Source organism: Strix uralensis, chromosome Z (genome assembly GCF_047716275.1).
Source record: "Strix uralensis isolate ZFMK-TIS-50842 chromosome Z, bStrUra1, whole genome shotgun sequence".
Classification (NCBI taxonomy): Eukaryota; Metazoa; Chordata; class Aves; order Strigiformes; family Strigidae; genus Strix; species Strix uralensis.
Window position 1 is genome coordinate 82,146,804 of NC_134012.1, and position 23,117 is coordinate 82,169,920.

General features: G+C 46.6%; 2 protein-coding genes across 3 annotated transcripts in view; both read left to right on the plus strand.

Annotated features, from left to right (window-relative positions):
* Positions 1-18,251, plus strand: part of DHX29 (DExH-box helicase 29) — a 32,288-nt gene extending 14,037 nt beyond the window's left edge. For both annotated transcript variants that reach the window (XM_074855271.1, XM_074855272.1), the window contains exons 15-27: positions 477-621; positions 836-956; positions 1,876-1,960; positions 2,570-2,658; positions 3,245-3,373; positions 4,213-4,288; positions 4,962-5,186; positions 6,084-6,220; positions 6,870-6,963; positions 7,660-7,962; positions 15,252-15,383; positions 16,893-16,989; positions 17,713-18,251. In XM_074855271.1, coding sequence (XP_074711372.1) covers positions 477-621; positions 836-956; positions 1,876-1,960; positions 2,570-2,658; positions 3,245-3,373; positions 4,213-4,288; positions 4,962-5,186; positions 6,084-6,220; positions 6,870-6,963; positions 7,660-7,962; positions 15,252-15,383; positions 16,893-16,989; positions 17,713-17,768 — 1,689 coding nt within the window. In that variant the 3' untranslated portion in view covers positions 17,769-18,251. The remainder of the gene's footprint in view (positions 1-476; positions 622-835; positions 957-1,875; positions 1,961-2,569; positions 2,659-3,244; positions 3,374-4,212; positions 4,289-4,961; positions 5,187-6,083; positions 6,221-6,869; positions 6,964-7,659; positions 7,963-15,251; positions 15,384-16,892; positions 16,990-17,712) is intronic.
* Positions 18,252-18,929: 678 nt separating this feature from the next.
* CCNO (cyclin O) lies at positions 18,930-20,089 on the plus strand. The gene is made up of 3 exons (XM_074856937.1): positions 18,930-19,160; positions 19,240-19,425; positions 19,604-20,089. Exons 1-3 carry the CDS (start codon positions 18,930-18,932, stop codon positions 20,087-20,089), a joined length of 903 nt encoding a protein of 300 aa, XP_074713038.1.
* Positions 20,090-23,117: the final 3,028 nt, after the last annotated feature.

The window sequence follows — 23,117 nt, forward strand, 5'->3', positions numbered from 1 at the left end:
CCTAATTCACTCTTAACTTTCACTGCAACCATTGCTTGAGAAGGGTGAGGTAAGGGGGGGAGAAAAGGGGAGACTGGTTTTTCATACCCCAAAACAGGAGTTTTGAAAGAAGAATAGCCACTCTGTTATCCCATTTTGAATTGATACCAGTTGGATGCCAGATATGGACCTTGGTACTGTTTTCATTTGCAAAACAGACATAGTACTGCTTCACGGACTTTAAGTTTTACTAATTTTTTGATCTGGAGCGTCATTTAACAGTATTAAGTACCTATACACAGGTTATGTAGGTGGCTGTGATTTAATCTAACTCACAGTGATTTTGATGGGAACTTAGTTAAATGTCTCTTATCCCAGTCTTTGTTTTAAGAAATCTAAATTAAGTGAATGACAAACTGGCCTTTTTTTCTCTTACCTTCTAAAACACTGAGAATGAATTTTTTTTTTTTTGTGTGTGTGTGTGTTCATCTTTTTAGGAGTATGTCCCAATCCAGTCTGGATCTGGTACTGATTTAGCTCCTTACTATGCGAAGTATAGCAGTCGTACACAGCAGGCGATCTTCTATATGAACCCTTACAAGATCAACCTTGAACTTCTTTTGGAGCTGCTTGCATACTTAGGTACAGCCTACTTATTAAGTTTATATACCTGGAGCTGTCCTTTGGACTTATTTGTCAGCATTTTGTACTGATAATGAAGTACTTGACTTCATTCTTAGATGAAACATCCTAAAAAGTGTTTACCTCAGGGCCCAGAATTAGCTCTCATTCTCAAGTGAAAGTGTTTGCAAATGGATCTTTGTTTTAACTATATGCCTGTACTGTAACTTTCCAGATAGAAGTCCCCAGTTCAAGAACATTGAGGGTGCTGTGCTGATCTTTTTACCCGGCCTTGCCCATATCCAACAGCTGTATGATCTCATTTCAACTGACAGAAGATTTAACTTGCGTGACAGGTAATGCAGTTAATAGTTTAATTTAATTAATATGTTTGGGTTTTAAGATCTGCTGTTCTTGAAAAGGGAAACTGAGAGTTATACCTCTGAGCAGTTTGTGCTGCAAATATACTTCCATTATCTAAAAATGATACAAGCAAAAATGGCAGGTGCTTAGGAATGGTACAGTAGTAACTTTATTCTTTTGATTTTATTTTTCAACAAACTTACTTAATCACAAAGCACTTCACTACTTTTCCGCTTCTTAGGGTATGGAAGCTGCCATATTGGGGATATAGCTTATCATGGCTTACGCTTTGCATGGAAGTGACTACTTCCTGAGAAGAGATCCAGAGACAGTAATATACCAAGAGAAATGACATAAGGTTGTAGTGACAGATAGTTTTGAAATTTATTTTGTGGGTAACTAAAAGTTAGTTTATGGCATAAAAAGAACATTTGCAGTCAAATTCTAAAGATTCTTAGATGGACTGAGATGTCAAGGTCTAGAAAAGGAAAGTACAAATCTCTGTCTCATCTCTGAAGACCTTTATTACTCAGGCTCAAAGTTGCATGTGTTTATAGTTCTGTGCAAAGTTTCAATAATGGTCCTTGTCTCGGAAGCACGACGTAAAGAACTCAGACACCTAGCTCCCTCTTTTGCTAGGCTATTGATGTAAATTAGTTTAGAGTTCTGCAGTAGTAGTACTTTTTCTGCATTGTTACCAAGTAGAACAGATTTAAGAACTAATGGTGTTATCCTTTCTTGATATTGTAATAAAACACTGAAGCAGTCTTTCATACCTAATCATGCAAGGTTTTACTCTTTCAAGTGTCCATTCTAGTTGCTTTCTCCATACTTGTCATCATTCTGGTCTCTTTTTTTTACTGTATCTTCTTTTGATAAGTGTATATTGATTAGTGTAATTTCTTGTTTTAGGCACAGGTTGATAGCTTTGCATTCTGTTCTTTCAACTCAAGATCAAGCAGCTGCATTTACAATTCCTCCTTTTGGTATTAGAAAGGTATGATATATTTAGAAAGGCAAAGTTCACCACTGAAAGGAGAAACTTTCTGTGGGTGCAACTCTGTTTTAAAATCAAATGATAGAGAATTACACAACAACCGGTTGTTCCTGGAATTTTCTCACTGGAAAGAAACAATTCATCTTATTTGGTGCTCTGTAACAGAAGCTAGCATGCTGTGAAAACTTTGACAGTAATCAGGCAAATTTTTAAACCTAATACTTTTCTAAGAGCTTCTTTAACTGTTACTTTCCTGTATTTTAACTATTTTAAACCAGTAACTATAGCTTTTACCTAGGAAAATAGTATTTTACTGAATGCCAAATCATTTAATTAAAAGTTGATCAATTTTGCCAGATACTGGCTAGTAAGTTTGACGGATTATAAAACAAAAAATGAAATTCTTATTTAACTTTTGATTCCTTAGTAATTGGGGAAGACTAAACCATTTTCCAAGTGGTATAGCTTTTAATGCTTTGTCAGATTATTTAAGGAAACATTTCTGGGTTAAAAAAATTCAACCAAACTTATTCTGTAATATTGATTAAAAGGATGAAAACTGTTAGACATTCTATAATTCTTTTTATTTGTTATGTTACTACTTTTCAGATTGTTTTGGCAACCAATATAGCAGAGACAGGTATTACAATACCAGATGTTGTCTTTGTAATTGATACTGGGAGAACAAAAGAAAATAGGTGAGAGTGATTTACATCAATGATACTGTGATTACTGTAAACATTTAGAGGTTAGTACTGCAAGAATTTTGTAGTATCCTTATTAAGCTACAGTTCTGGATGAAAAATGTGCTGAGCTCATTGAACAGCTTGCAGTTTAGGTACAAGCTTGGAATGAATCTTGGTTTTTCAAATGGTGTGTAGAACAGCAAGGGGAATTGTTCATAGATTTGGAGAAGTATGACTAAGTACTGGTTTAAAAATAAAGTAAACCCTTTTCATGCTATCTCAGTTCTTAGAAGTGGGGTTTTTTTGTGCCTTTTAAATGTGAAAAGCCTTACAGAGTGTGTTAGAAAAATTCTGAATTGCCAGGGAGGTTAAATAATACAATAGCTCTTTCATTTTCTAATTTTTACATTTTCATTAGTGAGTTGTATCCAAGGTTCTATGGTGTACAGTTTCCCCCAGCTACGCTTAGTTTTCAAAACTAAATATAATATTTTCAAATAAATACTATTTAGATATGTTATCAGTATGCTAGTGTTTAAGTATACATCAGAATTTTAATTCTGAAATCTGAATGGGCACCTGCTTTGCAATTTTTAAGGTATCACGAAAGCAGTCAGATGAGTTCCCTGGAAGAGACCTTTGTAAGTAAAGCTAGTGCTCTGCAGCGACAAGGAAGAGCTGGGCGTGTTAGGGATGGATTCTGCTTCCGAATGTACACCAGAGACAGGTACTGTAAACTTAGTTGTCAAGATTTTGTAAATCGCATAAATATCTTTGTCTTTTCTGTGCACAAACAAGAAGTCTTGTTGAAATTCACTTTACTACAAACTGGAACTGCTAAACTGTAAAAAAAAAAAAATAATTGTAAGACCAAAGTGTTACAGTAACACAGTGTTATAGTTGATTTTAAAAAAGCCAATTTTATTCTTGGTATCTCTGTAATGTGTTTTGAAGAAAATTGTCATGATTAACGGAAAGTGCAGCACCAAGGAATTGTAGATGAGTTTTTAATATCATTTACTGCCCTGCATCAAATATACACAAACCTAACCTCCTGAACTGTGAATTTTTTTATCAGAAAAATCTGTAGGCTTCTGAAGTTGTATCTCTATGGATAAGATTTGGGGAATATATCAAATTATCCAGTACTGCAGAACTAGTTTCTGGTACTGCAGTGGAATAACTTTTTTCCTTCTTGTCTGAAAGTCTGAAGCAACTTTCAGCTGAGAAGCGGTTAAGGTAAAAGTATTTTGAAATAACCAGTGAAGCGTGCATTTTAGCCATATGCAAGACTTTCAGTTTGCGTGGTATGCATTTTAAAAACCTGTTTTGAAAATCAGGGTCACTGCCTTTCCCTCTCTTTCACTGAAATGCTTTCCAAGCTACCACACACACCTTAATTCAAAAGATGAATGGTTTATCCCTGTATTAAAACATGTGCCACTCCCCGCCTCTTGCCCCTCAAAAGAACATCTGCAAAGAATGAGCATGTGAAACCTGAGTTTGTAAGTTGAATTCAAAGACTAAATTGGATATCTGTAATTCTGTGTTTTTACAATGTTGCAGGTTTGAAAGTTTCATGGAATATTCTGTTCCTGAAATACTGCGTGTGCCTTTGGAGGAATTATGCCTTCATATTATGGTATGGTTTTTTTAGAATTACTGACAGTGTTAGCTAAAATATGACATGTGCCTTTGGAGGAATTATATCCTCATTCTCTTGTGGGGGGGTGGTTTTGGAATTACTGACCTTGTTAGCTAAAAAGGTTTGCTAGGACAGCCCTTATCCAGTGTGGTCTTCTCCCGCCAGGGCAGGGGGGAACCCAGTACCTGCGTGTTGGAAAATCCAGGGAATGCTGCTCAGTGAGAGTAGCATACTGTACTATTCCAGATTACCTCAAAGGGACAATTCAAACTTAGTTAAATAGCCTTCAAACTGATTTCTGCGTAAGGAAGCAATTCCATTCCCCAATTCCTCCCAGCCTGAGTGAGTAGAATATGCATAGGAGAACTAGCAACCTGGCAAATTAGTGCCAGGTTTGAACTGTATCTCATCAGGTTTGAGAGTCTCCTGTGACCATTGGTAATGTGATTCTCTGAGCAGTGGCTGTGCCATACAAAGTCGTTCCAAACAGTGAAGCTTTGTTAACCTGATTTGGGGTTTGTCTGCATTCTGGGAACCAAGAGGCTGGTTTAGAGGGAAAGGAATGTGGGCTTTTGATTGCAAGAACAGCTTTCCAGTTTCCTTCATAGCTACTCTAAAAGTGTATTATAATAAATTTTTATATTGAAATATATGCCCATTTACTCCACAGAAGTGCAATCTTGGCTCTCCTGAAGATTTCCTTTCCAGGGCATTAGACCCTCCACAGCAGCAAGTCATTGGTAATGCAATGAACCTGCTGAGGAAGATTGGGGCTTGTCTGTTAAATGAGCCCAAGCTGACTCCATTGGGCCAGCACCTTGCAGCCCTTCCTGTCAATGTAAAGATTGGCAAAATGCTTATATTTGGTGCTATATTTGGCTGCTTGGATCCTGTGGTGAGTATTAAAAAAAAAGAAATAATAATTTATATCTAAATTTTGAAAAAAGGCATAAAAATGGTTAACTCTTTATTCTTAATCTGATATCTTGTGACATCATATTTTGAAAGGATGATGAAAGAAGTTGAAATGTTTATATTAAGGTGAGGACAGCTGGACATCATGGAGGGGAACAATCTAAGTATTCTTTACAGTTGGACTCCATGAGCTTTTCCAACCTAAATGATTTTATGATTCTGAACTCCTAGGTACTATTCATAAGGGAATAGTCAGACTTGGTTTCTAGTTCTGTCTGTTACAATCCCAGGGAGTATGCTGCTTACAGAAAAAGCCCTCTTACATGTGGGTTAGACCAGTCTGGATTACTCCATAGTTTGTGGCCCAAGAACATGCTGATGTTAAGCTATTGCAAATTAAATGATGTGGTAATTTATTATATGAAGACTGTGGCACAGTTTACACTTTCACCTAATGCATATAATTTACTGCAAATTAGGAGAAAGCAAGGGTACGTTAGTTGCAGAAAACTGGAAGTTAAAATTCAGTGTTCTCTCAGTATCTCCTGTTAATGTGGTATAGTCTAAAGCAGTTGTTTAATCTGACCTTCGCTGTATTATATCAGGTACTGCTCTGACATTTGACAAAATGTTTTGTGTGTTTTGAAATGTATTATTTTTATCAGTGTATATAAGGCACTATGCAAGCAATGTCTCTAATATAAGTAAGTTCTGAACTCTGTGTAGGAAATTCTTATGGTGATAAATCTTCCTTAAGATGTAGAAGATGAAGTATCATTAAATATTACTGTGAAAGAAAACTTAAAGCTGTTTGCATGATAAACCTGTAAGCTTATAATGAAATACTCGTAAGAGATGTGTACTTTACTAATTGCAGGCAACTCTGGCTGCTGTTATGACAGAAAAATCCCCATTTACTACACCAATTGGTCGAAAAGATGAAGCAGATCTTGCAAAATCATCTCTAGCAATGGCAGTTTCAGACCATATAACAATCTACAATGCTTATCTGGGGTAAATGATCATTCTCCTGTGCTTATAGCTAGATGCAGATAACACTTAAGTAACATAGTTCTGTAAAGAATTCTTAATAAGTATCTTCTCTTGAATTGTTTGCACCTGCAGTTTTTCTCTTCAGAATTACAAGATATCATTTGTGTTACAGTATTTGGCTAGCTTGCTCAGTACCTTATCCTTTAACTCTTTAACTATGCTTGCACATGTACAGAGGTGTACCGTGACTGTTTATCCTACCGTTTAAAGTATTTGCTGTTCGTGATACTCTGACCTGAATATTTTGTATTTGAGAAAGTACAAATGTATATATTATAAAATGGCATACATACTGTTTTCTTTTTAGGATATTATCACTAAGTCTCAAAAACCACACCTGAATTGTTTCAACTGTCAAGGTGGACAGAAGTGTGTAATTTTTGAGAGAAAATTACCTTGTATTCTTGTTAGTATCCATCAAATTTGTTGCAGACATGTTCTCCGGAGTGCTCTTAGATCAGCAGCATTTATCTTAATGCCACTTATTTCTAGTTCTGAGGGGAGAATGCTGACCAAAACACAGTATTGCCTTTTAATTCACTACCACTTTCATATTGTTACACTCTTGATGTGGTTCTTTTTCCTGTAATAAAACACTTTTTTTCTTTAGGTGGAAAAGGGCTCGACAAGAAGGAGGGTATCGTGCTGAAATGACTTACTGTGGAAGAAATTTCCTTAATAGGACTTCACTGTTAACTCTGGAGGTAAACGAAATAATTACGCTCTGCACTCCTTGTTTGTTAAAATCTCCCTCTGAGAATGTCATGCCCTCTTAAAGATGTGATACATTGCAGTTACTATTCAGACAAGACAAAAACAAGTGAAATGCTAGGGACTGATGAAATGCACACTCTCAATCGAGGTAGCTGTGTCTGCATTTGAGTTTTGATATGCACACTTCGTTGATATGCATCTTTGTAGTCACTGCCATTGGAGAAACTAGTTCTTACTTCCACCAGAGAATCAAAACTCAGAAATTAAACCTTGGATTGTGGGGTTTTTTGGTATCTAAGATGAGACACAAACTTAAGTAAATGACCTTTATTTTTGTTGAGAAAATGTTTTAATTGGTCTTTCCTATTTAAGTTTGGGTGACTGAGCTCTCCTAAGCAGAAATGGATCTTTGATACAAATATATGTATCTTTTTATTTTAACTACAGGTGAGGGATTTGATACTTGCCATATATATAGTACCATATATCAAATTCCATATTCCAGATAATGTTTTTTCTCATAGAAACAGCCAGTATTCCAAAGTGATTGCAGAAAATACAAGTGTTTTTCTAGTAAGATATTTTCCCCTGGAGAGCATGAATATTTGGGATGGAGTGTTGTTGCCTGCTGATGGAGTATGTACCTTCTTAAATTCAGAGTTTTATTAACACCTTAATAATTTCAGGATGTGAAGCAAGAACTCATAAGAGTGGTCAGAGCAGCAGGGTTCACAGCACCTACAACACAATGTGGATGGGATGGAAATGGAGCCACACAATCCCTTTCTCTGCATGAAATAGCTCTTCTTAAAGCTGTGTTGACTGCAGGGCTGTATGAAAACATAGGAAAAGTAATATATACGAAGTCTGTAGATATTACAGAGAAGCTGGCTTGCATGGTAGAAACTGCTCAGGGTAAAGCGCAAGTGCATCCCTCCTCTGTAAATCGAGACTTACAGACATATGGATGGCTCCTTTACCAGGAGAAGGTAAGTGAAAATAGTGAATATAGCTAACAGTTTGTGTGAAAGTGGACTTATGCCTCTAATGTTAAATAGCATACACCAGTGTAAAGTATATCTGAATGTCTTGTTCATCTTAAGAGTCTTCAGTATCTAATGATTCTAAAGTCCATAAAAATGAGTCAGCTGAGTGCTGAAGAGTTAAGACTGAACATCATGAACATACCTGTTTGTGGTGAAGCTGCTAGCTGTAAATGAAACTACATTTGTGTCATCGTGGTGGTTTAGTCCCTGCCAGGGTCTGAGACCACGCGGCCACTGCCCCTCCCCCACAAAGGGAGTGAAATAAAAAGCCTCCGGGCTGAGATAAGGAAAGGTTTAATACAACAGTGCAACTGCAACGCAACAACAACAATAACAATAAGAATAACAGTAATAACAATGAACAGAGCAAAATATCTACCAATACAGCAGTGAGAACAGAACAAATCCCACAGTACACGTGTTAACCGACTGTCCCGCTTTGGCGCCAGGAGGTGACGTCCGCAGGGTATCTGAATAACCCGGCTAGAGCTTCCCCCCCACTGCTGGGGAAACTTAACCCTATCCTGGCTAAACCAGGACATAATCCACCCCTTTATTCTATACCATGTGTGTCACATCCAGCTGCCATTTAGCAATTAGCATTGACAAAGAAAAATTGACAAAAGCACAGTATAACTCACGGTGTGTTTTCACCCACAATCAAGTCCCCTTGTGGTACGCATCGGACCTCTCCATCCTTCTGCATCACCCACCAGGTGCACCCAGGTCCTTGAGCAAAAACAATCCCGTGGATGGGTTTGCCTTTGCCCAGCGCAGCACTAACCCAGACCATTTTTCCCAGCAGATCCCTCATGCGCACCACAGGGACTTTATCCCCGTCTACAACATGTGGAAGTTTTGACTGAGCTGGGCCAGCTCGATTGGCAGATCCTCTTGTGTTCACTAACCAAGTGGCCTTTGTCAGATGTGTGTCCCAGTGTTTGAAGGTTCCACTCCCCATTGCTCTCAATGTAGTTTTTAACAGCCCATTGTAGTGCTCGATCTTCCCGGAGGCTGGTGCGTGGTAGGGGATGTGGTAGACCCACTCGATGCCGTGTTCTTCTGCCCAGACATCTATGAGGTTATTTTGGAAGTGAGTCCCATTGTCCGACTCAATCCTCTCTGGGGTGCCGTGTTGCCACAGGACTCGCTCTTCAAGGCCCAGGATGGTATTCTGGGCAGTGGCATGGGACACTGGATAAGTTTCGAGCCACCCAGTGGTTGCTTCCACCATTGTGAGCACGTGGCGCTTGCCTCGGCAGGTCTGTGGCAGTGTGATGTAGTCGATCTGCCAGGCCTCTCCATATTTATATTTCATCCATCGATCTTCATTCCGCTGGGGCTTCACCCGTTTGGCTTGTTTGATCACAGCACACGTCTCGCATCCGTGGATGATCTCTGCGATGGTGTCAATGGTGAGGTCCACCCCTCGATCTCGAGCCCACCTGTATGTTGCATCTCTGCCTTGGTGGCCCGAGGTCTCATGGGCCCACCGGGCTATGAACAGTTCACCTTTACGCTGCCAGTCCAAGTCCACCTGAGCCACTTCGATCTTAGCAGCCTGGTCCGCCTGCTGGTTATGTTGATGTTCATCAGTGGCTCGACTCTTGGGTATATGGGCGTCCACATGGCGCACCTTCACAACGAGGTTCTCCACCCGGGCTGCAATATCCTGCCATACTTCAGCGGCCCAGATGGGTCTGCCCTTGCATTGCCAATTGTTCTGTTTCCATTGCTGCAACCACATCCACAGGGCACTTGCCATCACCCACGAGTCAGTGTAGAGATAGAGCCTCGGCCACTTTTCTCGCTCAGCAATCTCCAAAGCCAATTGGATGGCTTTCACCTCTGCGAACTGGCTCGATTCACCTTGTCCCTCAACAGCTTCAGTGGTTTCCCATGTGGGATGCCACACCGCAGCCTTCCATCATCGATGCTTTCCCACAATGCAGCAAGACCCATCAGTGAACAGGGCATATTGTTTCTCTTCCTCTGGCAGCTCGTTACATGGTGGGGCCTCCTCAGCATGTTTCACCTGTTGTTCTGGTGACATCCCAGCATCTTTGCTCTCTGGCCAGTTTATAATCATTTCTACTAATCCTGGGGGGTCGCGGTTCCCTATTCGAGCCCGTTGTGTTATCAACGCAACCCATTTACTCCACGTGGCATCTGTTGCATGATGTGTGGAGGGAGCCTTTCCTTTGAACATCCATCCCAGCACCGGCAGTCGAGGTGCCAGGAGGAGCTGTGTCTCAGTACCGACCACTTCTGAGGCAGCTCGAATTCCTTCGTACGCTGCCAGTATCTCCTTCTCAGTCAGGGTATAGTTAGCTTCAGAGCCTTTGTATCCCCGGCTCCAAAAGCCTAGAGGTCGGCCTCGGGATTCCCCAGGTGCTCTCTGCCAAAGGCTCCAGGAAGGGCCATTCTCCCCGGCTGCGGTGTAGAGCACGTTCTTAATCTCCTGCCCTGTCCGGACTGGCCCGAGGGCCACTGCCTGGGTAATCTCCTGCTTAATTTGTTCAAAGGCTTGGTGTTGCTCTGGGCCCCATTTAAAATCGTTCTTCTTGCGGGTTACGTGGTAGAGAGGGCTCACAATCAGGCTGTAGTTTGGGATGTGCATCCTCCAGAACCCCACAGCGCCCAGGAAAGATTGATTCTCCTTTTTGGTGGTTGGTGGGGCCATGGCTGTTATCTTGTTTATCACCTCCATTGGGATGTGGCGACGCCCATCTTGCCATTTTATTCCTAGGAACTGAATCTCCCTTCCAGGCCCCTTAACTTTCTGTTGCTTGATGGCAAAACCAGCCTTCAGGAGGATTTCAATTATCTTCTTTCCTTTCTCAAAGACTTCCTCAGCTGTGTCCCCCCATACAATGATATCATCAATGAACTGCAGGTGTTCTGGAGCCCCACCTTTCTCCAGTGCAGTATGGACCAGTCTATGGCAAATGGTAGAATTGTGTTTCCACCCCTGGGGCAATCGATTCCAGGTGTACTGGATACCCCTCCAAGTGAATGCCAACTGTGGCCTGCACTCTGATGCTGTTGGGATGGAGAAAAACGTGTTAGCGATGTCAGTTGTGGCGTACCACTTGGCTGCCTTCGACTCCAGCTCATACTGGAGCTCTAGCATGTCTGGCACTGCAGCACTCATCGCTGGTGTAACTTCATTCAGGCCACGGTAGTCCACAGTCAGTCTCCATTTGTCATTAGGTTTTCTCACTGGCCATATAGGGCTGTTGAAAGGTGAATGAGTCTTGCTGATCACCTTCTGGCATTCTAGTCGACAGATCAGCTGATGGATGGGGACCAGGGAATCTCGGTTAGTACGGTACTGCTGCCAGTGCACCGTCTTGGTGGCAATTGGCACTCGCTGCTCTTCAACCTTAAGCAACCCCACCACCGAGGGGTCCTCTGAGAGGCCGGGTAAGGTGGACAATTGCTCAGTCTCCTCCAGGGCAGCTATACCAAAGGCACACTGGTACCCTTTTGGGTCTTTAAAGTACCCTCTCCTGAGGTAATCTATACCTAGGATGCACGGGGCATCTGGGCCAGTCACAATGGGGTGCTTATGCCAGTCCTTCCCAGTTAAGCTTACTTCAGCCTCTAATAGGGTCAGCTGTTGGGATCCCCCTGTCACTCCAGAGATGCAGATGGATTTGACCCCACTGTGACTTGATGGCATCAGGGTGCACTGTGCGCCAGTGTCTACCAAGGCGTTATATTCTTGTGGTTCTGATGTGCCAGGCCATCGGATCCACACCTTCCAGTAAATCCGATTATCCCTTTCCTCCACCTGGCTGGAGGCAGGGCCCCTCTAATCCTGCTCACCATCACTCACTTGATCTAAGAGTGACTCCTGCAGGAATGACTTCCTGGTCCCCTCAAGAGGGTCAAGCATACTGTTGGCCATTCTATTCTGTCTGGGGGATTTCCGACTAGACACAGGAGCTGCATCTCTCTTGGAAGACTCCCCTTTCATGGTGGTCTTCCCTTTCAGTTGCTGTACTCGTGCAGCTAGGGCGGAAGTGGGCTGTCCATGCCACCTTCTCATGTTTTCCCCATGGTCACAGAGGAAGAACCACAGGGTGCCCCGTGGTGTGTGCCTTCCACTGTCCTTCTCTTGGGTGGGGAAGCGCCTGCTTCTAATGGCTGAGACATCGGCCCGTGCAGGTGGAACGTAGGACATGTCCTCTTCCACTTTCTGGAGCCTCTGAGACAGTTCCTCTACAGCTGAAACCAAAGCATGTTGGGAGGAAGGGAGACTTCCCTCATATTGCCGGAGCTGGATAATCACTTCATCCACTGTCTGAGTCTGGGTGTCTCGCCACCAGGACGCTACTGCTAATGCTTTGGAATGTGCCTCTGGTCCACTTTGCAGGAACTTCCGCCACATCAGCTGTGTGCAAGGGGCCTGATCTGGATCCATTGGTGACTGCTCATCATTCAGATCACCATAGACCATGTCAAACACAGCCAATTCCCTGAGGTTTTGAATGCCTTTCTCCATGTCGGTCCACTTGCCTAACCGACATAGAGCATCATCCTTGTAGGGGCACCTCTCCTTCACACCGAGCAGGAGTCGCCTCCAAAGGCTGAGGGTTTGAGCCTGTTTCCCTATTGCCTTGTCAATACCAGCCTGCTTGGCTAAAGGTCCCAGCTGCTTGGCCTCTCTCCCCTCCAATTCAAAACCAGCACCTCCACTGTCCCAGCACCGGAGCAGCCAGGTGCAAATTTGCTTGCCTGGAAGGCGGCTGAAATCCCTCCGCATATCTCGCAACTCACTGAGGGATAGAGATCGGATGATTACCTCCGGCTCTTCCTCCTGCTCTCGTGATGGGCGTGGTTCATCATCACCCTGTACACTGTGAGGGGATTTTTTGGTATATTTGGTTTTCTGTATCGGGGCAACTGATATTGGTACTGCCTGTCCCCCTGGCCCAGCTGCTGTGCTGGTGGAGGCGACCGGTACTGGCACTGCCTGTCCCCCTGGCCCAGCTGCTGTACCAGCAGGTTCACTTTCAGACCCTGCAGCCCTTTTTCCCCCTTGAGGGCAGTGATCAGTGTTAAGGGCGATGCGGTAAGCATGGGCAAGCCCCCAGCACATCGCAGCGAGTTGCATCTCCCGGGGTTTGTCAGATTGGCAGCACACCTTTTCCAAACACTCCACCAGTTTATCAGGACTCTGCACTTGTTCGGGAGTGAAATGCCAGAACTTTGGGGGTGACCACTCACTCAGGTACTTGCCCATCTTCTCCCACATACCTAGCCATTTATAACTATCTGCCCTTGGGGCAGGTTTCTGGGTGGTGCTATTGTTGGAGAAGTACCGCATGGCCCAAAACAAGATCTGGCAGACATTCAGAAAGCATTGTACCGCGAACACAGTGGCCAGGAGGCTCCAGGGATAGCTGAAACTCTCAAAAACCGAGAGAATCTCCTCCCCTGGCTCACCCACAGAGGGGGTGAGACCCCAAACAAAAGACCAGGCAGCAAACAGGTACCGGTTCACCCCCACAAGCAGCGATACGAGCCCATTATAAGCAGACAGTAACCAGTAGAGCAGAACAAGACCCTTGATACATTTTCCACCGAGAACAAACACCAGCACTGGGAACACACAGGGGATATAAGGATTAATCCAGCCCCACCACGCAAGCAAGTCGGCCAGCATTGCAAACGTTTCTTATCAAACAATACGAATAAAAACAGGGAAAAAAATTACACCTAACAGATGGCTCTAACACACGTTCTCCTTTTGTCCTTATCTCAGCCTTCTCCAGCCCCACGTTGGGTGCCAAAGTTGTGGTGGTTTAGTCCCTGCCGGGGTCTGAGACCACGCGGCCACTGCCCCTCCCCCACAAAGGGAGTGAAATACAAAGCCCCAAGACTGAAATAAGGAAAGGTTTAATACAACAGTGCAACTGCAACGCAACAAACAATAACAATAAGAATAACAGTGATAACAATGAACAGAGCAAAATATCTACCAATACAGCAGTGAGAACAGAACAAATCCCACAGTACACGTGTTAACCGACTGTCCCGCTTCAGCGCCAGGAGGTGACGTCCGCAGGGTATCTGAATAACCCGGCTAGAGCTTCCCCCCCACTGCTGGGGAAACTTAACTCTATCCTGGCTAAACCACGACAGTCATTTAATAGTATCATTGACTTTTTTAATACGATCACTTTAAGCAGTAATATGTAGTAGTAACCCTTTGAAGTGTGCTTTTCTTTTTTACTCATCTAAGCAGACTCTATATCTGAAACTTGATACAGGCCTCGCGTATCCCCAATAATAAAAAGAAATAGCCATGTCAGTGTAATTGACTGCTGAACTTCCTAAGTGAATTGCGTTTTGTTCCTGACGCTTTCTTCCTCCTCACAACTGAAAATTTTGTCAGCTATTTGCTAAATTCAAGTGTTTATATTTAGTTACACTTCTGACACAACAAAACCTTGACAGCAGTTGCTTAATGGCCAACTTCACTGTAGAGAAGCAGGAAATTACATTAGACTTCTTAGTGCGTATGAAGTGATAGTATTTTTTGGAGAGCTGAAAATACTTCCTGCCCCCAAGAACCTTGTGTAAGGGCAAGACAGCAGCTAAAGCAGGTAAGTTATTCCATGAACAGTAGACCCAAAGCCTGCACTTGGGTGAAGATGCACTCTTTTTGTTTCCTTTCTTCCCACTACAACTTTTTGCCATCCCATTCAGTCTTTATCTTAGAGGCTCCAAAGCCAGAAGTAGCATATGCTGAGCCCCATAGTTTACTCTATGTATCTGCATGTGTGCCCACATTTATGCATGGATGGATGTGCATGTGTGGATATAGATAGACAAACCAGCTGCTGCTAAGAATGATGTATAACAGAAGAGTTTTACCTGCCTTTGACTTTACTAGGTTTATTAATTTTGATGTGTCTTCTCTGAACAGCACTAAGCTAACGTTACCTTTCTGTTTGAATTTTGACAAGAAAATTGTGGCTTCAGCTAATTTCCTGGTAGTGTATAAGCCTGGTCACTTACTTAGAGGTGATGTATTTTATGCGGTCTAAGGCAGACAAATTGCCATTAGTTGTTCTGTGTACAGTGACTTGTGTTGATTGGATCTTAAAAGGAAGAAAGTGTATTTTTTGCTTTTAAAAGTAGCAATGAAATTTGGTGTTACAGATTCTGTGGTTTGGGTTTTTTTGTTGTTTTTAATTCTTGTGTTTGTTTATATGCAGGTGAGGTACACTAAGGTGTATTTGAGAGAAACTACTTTAATATCACCCTTTCCCATTTTGCTTTTTGGTGGGGATATAGAAGTCCAGCATCGGGAGCGTCTCCTGACAGTTGATGGCTGGATCCATTTTCAGGTGCATTGCAGTGATAACTACCTTTTGTGGTGCCATGGGCTTTTGTGTTACACAGTTGATGTGCAAGCTTAATTCAGAACGCTATATACATGGGATGAAGACAAAAGGGAAGAAGGAAGGAGAGAATTAAAGGGAATTATGGGAGATTTTATACACATGTAACAATCTTAGCAAATCGCACTCTAAAGAACAGGCTTGTAATATGCAGCTTGTAACAAATCACTTCCCTCTCTATGAAAAAAAAAGTCAGTTCTTTCAGAAAAGGTGTTGGAAAAGGATATAGATTAAGCCTTGTTTTATAGAGCTAGTACTGAAAGCAGATGTGTTCTATTTTATATTACCCTTTCCTACAATCTTATAATAATGTAAATACATATTTATCTTTAGAATACTATTTATTTTGCTTTATAGCTGAAACAGAATTATTTAGGAAAGGAAGAAATCCAAGCGGAAAATACCTGTTTGCTTGGGTTTGGGGTGTTTAGGTTTTTTTGTTCAGGGTTTTTTCTTTCCAGGTGAAAAAGTTTTATTTGGGAATGGGAAAACTGAGTACATTTTAGCATATTTTTGCAGACAAAAATTGAAACTGTGACGTGCCAAAATCTTCTGTAAACTCTGTTAAATAGTAAACACTGGTTTTTGCTAGCCTGCCAGCTACTTGGTTACAATTTTCTGTGCTCCTGTGGGTCGTGTTATACTCAAGGAAGACTGTAAGTCACAAAACATTTTAGTTTTTTGCACTCTGATGCAAGCAAGCAACCATCTAATTGAATTCACTGTTTATCATGAATATGGAATTTTAAAAAGCAGCTCCCTTGTGGTTTGGAGGATTTTTTATATTCCCTGGGTAGCTATAAATTGTGCGGTTGCTGGGCCAATTACATCTTGTAGTGTATTTCAGAATATCTATTTTTCTACTGAGATGCTAAGAAGAATATGTTGCATTTTGTGCTTTTTTCATAATAGTTACTTATTGTACCATGAGCAGCATATAAATAAAGATTGGAATAAGGATTCTGGAAAAAGTCTTCAGGTTTTGATATGCATATTCCTAGTGAGATTTAGGAGAGGTTTGTGACTGCTTTCTCAGGAGGCTAGATGGACCTCCTGAGAGGGAAATGTGTAGATATTTTTTTATTTCAGGTATAAATTAATTTCTACTTTTATGCCTTGGAAAAAAGCAATTAGAGTAAGAAGGATATTGGTAAATTAATAATTTTACCATATGCTCGTTGTTCATGATATGTCTGAGAACATATTCTGAGTTACCCTTCTGAGCTGTTCTCTAGGCTGTGATGCTACAAAAAACGGGTGCTTAAAGATGAGGGCATAATGAAAGCCCAGTCATTTCTTGAGTCCACTATCCATATGCTTAAAATCATGTATATGCATCATGTTTGCAAGAGTCTTCTTGAAAACTTCTGTTTGTATGTAAGGTAATCTTTTAATTTATATTTTGGTATAAAATGTCTGAGTAATGCAAATGTTTGTCTTCTCTGTTCTTTATAGGCTCCTGTAAAGATAGCAGTAATTTTCAAACAGCTGAGAGTTCTCATTGAGTCTGTTCTAAAGAAGAAGCTTGAAAATCCTAAAATGTCACTTGAAGGTAACTTTTACTGCATTGCTGACATTACTATTTGTTAAACGGACCTTGGGGTAACCTGAGGAAACTTTAGTACACTGCATCCTCACCCAGTAGGGTTAGTGTGACATGACTATCATTCCATTATCTTGAGAGACACCCAAAAAGTCATTACTAATCCTGGTGTATTGGGTGGCTTACCCCAGATGTGTGAAGATCTGCACAACTGGTATTTTAAAGATATCCCTGGTAACACTCAAGGTAGTGGTGGTAATGGTTAAGGTGTGCGTCTCAAAACAGAAGTTAGATTGTGTGATGGACCTCAGACATGAATGTCAATTTTAAGTGTTACGCAAGTTGTCCCACAGCTTAGGTTAATGATGGGGAACTGCGTGCTGGCCCCCGATATGAAGGGGTAGAGGAGCACAATGTAAACTTTGAACACTGGATGTTCAGAAGAATATTGTGGGTTTGGAGGAAGAAAGTGAGTTCCTCTATGCTAATGCATCTGTAGTTCACCCATCACTTTCTCAGTCTTTTGTGAAATACTGAAATGGCCACAACCAGCACATTGAGTAATTTTATAAATTTTCTAATGTACTGTGGACATACTGCTTGCCCTTTTGTCATGCTTTTGAGTCTGGCATAGCCTAAAGCATTAAGATTTCAAGTTGCTGAGAACTAAACTTGGGAACCAGTTTTTAAGCTCACCTTTTTCCACTTACTGTGTGTGTTTTTCTTTCCTAGATGACAAGGTCTTACACATCATCAGAGAACTGATAAAAACAGAGAATGGTAACTGAAACCAGAAATCAGTAACAAAGCAGAGCTTCAGTAATGGCAGGGGACATATGCACTCCAACATTAACTGAAAGTATTTAAATGCTTAGTGTGTTTGATACCAGCCATGATGTGGAAAGACTGCATGATTTTACATAGAATTTACTTTTCTCTGTATTGCTTTTAAAGATGAACATTGAGTATGTTTAGCTTTTACAATATATTTGGTGCCATTTGTCTGACTGTACAAATGATGGATGGAAGCAGTTCGTTATTAATATAAAAATGGCTGTGGTCAGTTCCTCTTTTTCTTGTTTTAACATACTAATCTTTACTATCACTGGTGGTGCAGACTGTAGTAATGATTAAAGCTTGGGTCCTGAATCTCAGTTGAATAGAATTCCATTAGATGTGTGCAGACAGAAGACAAATGCTTCTTAATGTGGGTTTTCCAAGTGTAATTTTTTTTGATCTCTGAATTTACAGTATTAAAGCAATACATCTTATAGATGTCTTTGTTTTTCTATATGGTTTGCATTAAGGAGATGCTTTATAATGAGATGGTATGGACTGCTGTGAACAAATACTCTGTCTTTTCTCACACGTGTTCTCCCTATTCCCCCTGATCCTTGTCTCTCCCAGCTACTGTAGTAAGTTTTGCTGTTCCTTCCCTCTGTTAAGTTTTGCACAGTCTTGCAGGCTGCCCAGGGTATCTCCCCCCCGTGTTTGTGCTCTCTTTCCCCCTGAGACCAAGTGAAGGCACTACTTACACCCAGCAGTCTAGCTGTTAAAGCTCAGGGGCTTCTGAGTTACAAAATGCTAGGAGAGGGAGAGACGTTTGTTTAAGTAGTGGCAAAACCGGAGCCGGAGCAACTTCAGCGGGCTCGGGTCAGGCTCTGACCCGGTGGGGTTTAGGGCGCTGCTGCCCGGTTTGGGCCCCCTGCCCCCCCGCAGCCCGGCGATGCCTGCCCCCGTGGAAGGCGCCAGAGAAGAGCCAGGCGTTTCGCTAACTCGGCCCCTTTTCGGATTGTGTTGTGGAGACGGCGCTCCGGCAGTGCCCGGCCGACCTCCCCGCGGCGGGGGGTGCCCGGGGGACGGGCGGTGGCGGCACCGGGGCCGCCCTGCCGCTCAAATACCCGCCGCCACCGCGCCCGGCAGCGGAGCCGGCACGGCCGGCCCCCGCCATGGTGACGGCGGCGAGCGGGCGGCGCGGCGGCACCCCGGGGCGGTGGGGGCCCGGCGGGTCCCCCGGCCGCTGCCCGCGGCGACCGGCACGGCGGCGGCGGCGACCGGCGGCGGGGGAGAGCCCGCAGGAGCTGCAGGCTTTCCGCGACTACGGGGAGAGCTGGTACCGCTCCCGCAAGGGGCTGGAGAGCCGCTTCCAGCCGCAGGAGCCGCTGGCCCGGCAGCCGCAGGTGGGGGTGGCGGATGGGGGGGGCGGGCGGGGGTAGCCCGGCAGGGGCCCGGCCTGACCCCCTGCTCCCGGTGCCGCAGGTGACGGCGGAGGCGCGCTGCAAGCTGGTCAGCTGGCTCATCCCCGTGCACCGGCACTTCGGGCTCTCCTTCGAGGCGCTCTGCCTGGCCGTCAACATCCTCGACCGCTTCCTCGCCACCACCCCCGTGGCGGCCGACTGCTTCCAGCTCCTGGGGGTGACGGCGCTGCTCATCGCCGGCAAGCAGGTAGGGCGGCCCCGCAGCCCGGCTGCCCCCGTGCCGGGGGCTCCGCAGCCCCTCCTCGGCCACCCCCAGCGACTCCGGCGCCAGCCGGGCCCCAGCCGCGCCGGGCTCCGCACCCTTTCCGCCGGCGGCAGCGTCCCCACCGCCTGCCCCCCTCCTCTTCCCGCTCCCTCCCTCGCAGGTGGAGGTGCACCCCCCCAGCGTGAAGGAGCTCCTCGTCCTCTGCTGCGGCGCCTTCAGCCGTCAGCAGCTCTGCAACCTGGAGTGCATCGTCCTGCACCGCCTGGGCTTCGACCTGGCAGCGCCCACCGTCAGCTTCTTCCTGGAGCACTTCAGCCGGGTGCGGCTGGAGGCGGAGGGGGCGGACGCGGGGGAGGCGGCGGACGCCAGGAGCCTGGCCGGGGGGGTGGCGGAGCTCAGCCTCGCCGACTACGCTTTCACCAAGTACGCGCCCTCGCTGCTGGCCGCCGGCAGCCTGGGGCTGGCCGACCGGCTGCTGCGGCACCGCAGCCCCCTGGACCTGCGAGTCAGCGGCTACCCGGAGGGGCTCCTGCGGGACTGCATGGACCAGCTGCAGCTCCTGGTATCGCTGAACGGGCAGTCCCTGCCGCTCCTCCTGCCTCCGGAGGTGGCCCAGAAGTGCCCCTGGCTGCGGGGCGGCCGCTGACTGCGGGGCCGCCGGTCGCCGGTCCCTGTGGCCGCCGCGGTGTCTGTCTCGGCCTTTGGCTGAGCTGGCTGCGGGCTGCTCGTCGTCTGTGCACCGTGGAGTTGATGCAGAGTGTAGTCAACTAAGCGTTAGTGTCACTGGGGTTTTAAAAAATAGATCACGTTTTGCACTTGATGTTACTGTATGTCAGTTGCACTGTCCCTTCGCTGTTCTTTAAAATCCAGCATGTAAATAACATGCAGAATCTCAAGTACTGTATTATTTATTTGGGGGATGGTCTGTAAAGATGGCGGTGGAAGGACCAGATGAACGTTGAATAAACTTTTTTCTACTTGTCACCTGTGCTCGTCCGTTTGCTGGCAGTGCGTGTGCACAGCTGGGAGAGGAAACACACTGGCACAGAACGAGTTCACCCCAACAGTTAACTCCAGCCCCCACAAAGCAGTGATGCCCTGTGCTGTCATTGCCGATTTCAAACTGACACTGGCTTGGTAGTGGCTTGGGGAAAAAGAAAAATTAGATGCACTGACCTAATTGTAGGAAAACAAAATGTTACATAATAAAACAGCTGATTACTATTTTTCCAGCAGGTCTGTAATCCAGGTGCATACTCCTAACCAACCTGGCACTGTAGCATGGGAAACGTTCAAGGGGGGAAAAGAGGGAAATTTCGTGATGTCACAAAATATTTTATTTTCTTCATTTTATTGTCTTTGTGCACAGAAGAGCGCACACACATCTAAAGTCGCCCGCGGGGGTGCTCGCTTTTCAGGGCAGTAGGGAAGGGGTGAACTGCGCACTGGGCTGCGCTCTGAGCCCTAACGAGCAGCAGGTGTTCAGGCAGAAAGAGCAGACCTTGTCTACACTGCTGCGGCCGAAAATACCGACGAGCCCCTCACACGAGGCTAAGGGCCCGTTTATCCTCCGCCAGCCCCGCCGGTGATTTCAGCCGGGCTCAGCGTAGCAGCAGTGGGCGACCCTCTCCCGGTGCGGGGCTCAGCAAAGTCAAGATGCCGCGGGCTGGTTTCTTTCCTCTCCTGCCCCCGACTTATGCTTTCCACGCTGACGGCCCTTAGCCCCAGCATTTAACAAAAATCCTTGCAAAAACCAGCCCAGCCCGCAAGCCGACTCCCACACGCGGCCGGGGGAGGGGCGGGGGACCGAGGTGCTGGCGGGGGGGGGGCAGCCGCGGCGGAGCGGCCTCGGCTGCGGGGCCGGCAGCGCCCCTCCTGGGGTTTTTCCCTGGCGGGGGTAGCCCCCCCGGCCCGCCCCGGCTCCGCGGGCGCGGGGAAGGGCTCCGCGGGCGCGGGAGCCGCCGGCGCGGCCCGGGCAGGCGGCGGGAGATTCCCGCGCCCCGGCGGAGGGAAGGCGGGCGGGCAGCCCCCGGCATGGCCCCGGTCCTGCCCGCGCCCCTACCCGCGCCCCTGCCCGCGGGGCGGCGCCGAGAGGGGCGCGGGGCGGAGGGCGCCCGCCGGTGCCGGGATCGGTGCCGGTGCCGCGGCGGCAGCATGGAGCAGGGCGGCCGCCGCCGGGCCTTCGGCAGCATCTGCCCCAACAGGGTCCAAGGCCCGCCCGCCCGCCTCGCCAAGAAGCCGGCCCGTCCTGGCGGGGGGGCGGCGGGGACCCCTCCGGCCGCCCTGAGCCCCCGAGCACCGCCCCCCCGCCCGCGCCGCAGCGGCGCCCCGCCGGCCCCCGCCGCACCCACCGTCGGTGAGTCTGTCCGCGGCGGAGAGCCCTGACACCCCGGCCGTGCCCCTCTCCCCGTGCCTCCCACCCTGCCCCCCAGCCCCCACCCCCTGGCCGTGACACCCCCACTATGCCCTCCACTCTGTTCTCCCGGCCGTGTCCCCCCTCCATGCCCCTCGCTGTGTCCTCCCCCGGTGCCCCCCACCATGCCCCCCAGCCCTGCGTCCCCCCGGGCGTGCTCCTTGAGGATGCCCCCCGACCACACTTCCCACTTCGCCGCACCCCCCCCCCACCCCGGCTGTGCCCACCGCTGCCCGGGTTCCTCACCGCTGTCTCTCGCTGTCCCCAGCACTCACCACCATCGACTGGCAAGATTTGGCAGCCTGTGCCCCCATCCTTCCCACCACCCCGGCTGGCCTTGTGACCCTGCAGCAGGTAACCCCCCCGGCTGGGGCAGGCTTGGCCGCCCTGGGTGCAGGGCACCCAAGCGGATGGCCCCCTCAAGCTGATGGGTGCTGGCAGCCCCCCCCCCCCCCCCGCCCCTCCCCACCTGTGAAATGGGAACAGTGGAGGACAGTGTCTTGTCCCATGCATTAGATCCGTTAGTGGCAAGGGCAGGGGAGGGGATAGGTGCCCGGGGGTGCCAGGGCTGTGGGAAGGTGCTGAGGACCGGCAGCAGTCAGTGTCGGAGCAGTGTGGGCAGCGCAGGCAGGGCTGAGCCCTGGGCTCCGTTCACAGGCAAGTTTCCTTCACCCCTCCCAGGGTCCTTGCTTCCAGGATGGACAGGACTTTGATCTCCAGGAGTTCAGAGATGCTGTCGATGATTTTATATCTGGCAAGTAGATATATTTCCTTACCTGAGCCAAACACGCCTGCCTGTGCACATCAGCAGTCACGCTGTGTTCCATTTCCTCCTTTTTTGCTTTGTTTTTGGGTTTTTGGATGCCCACTCACTGCACGCTTGTCCCACCTGGTGACATTCTGTAAAGCAGTGAGTAAGGCACCGTAAGGCGCACCCCCTCAGAGGTACCTGGGCTGATACTGAGCTTTCTCCCATGGGAGATAGAAATTAAGTCCAAACAGATTTAGGGTGCACAGCTGCTGCAGCAGAGTAAAAGCATGTTGAGACATACCGGGGGGATGCTCTGAACCGGGATGGTGTGCTGGGGTCGGGGGAAGAGAGGACGTGAAAACCACCTCTGTTTTAACACCTGTGGCCATTCCCTCCAGATGCAGCCACCTTAATGCCACCGCCAGTGGACTGCACCGACTTTGATTTCTCACTTGACGAGGAGGCCTTTGGCCCCTGTGCCCCGCAGCTGGAGAGCAGTGCGCTGGCACA

Excerpts from the sequence above, each read along its gene's own strand:
- CCNO (XM_074856937.1), top strand. The coding sequence starts at position 18,930 with ATGGTGACGGCGGCGAGCGGGCGGCGCGGCGGCACCCCGGGGCGGTGG. Across the intron at positions 19,161-19,239 it reads CGCTGGCCCGGCAGCCGCAG|GTGACGGCGGAGGCGCGCTG; the intron begins GTGGGGGTGGCG and ends CCGGTGCCGCAG. Across the intron at positions 19,426-19,603 it reads TGCTCATCGCCGGCAAGCAG|GTGGAGGTGCACCCCCCCAG; the intron begins GTAGGGCGGCCC and ends CCTCCCTCGCAG.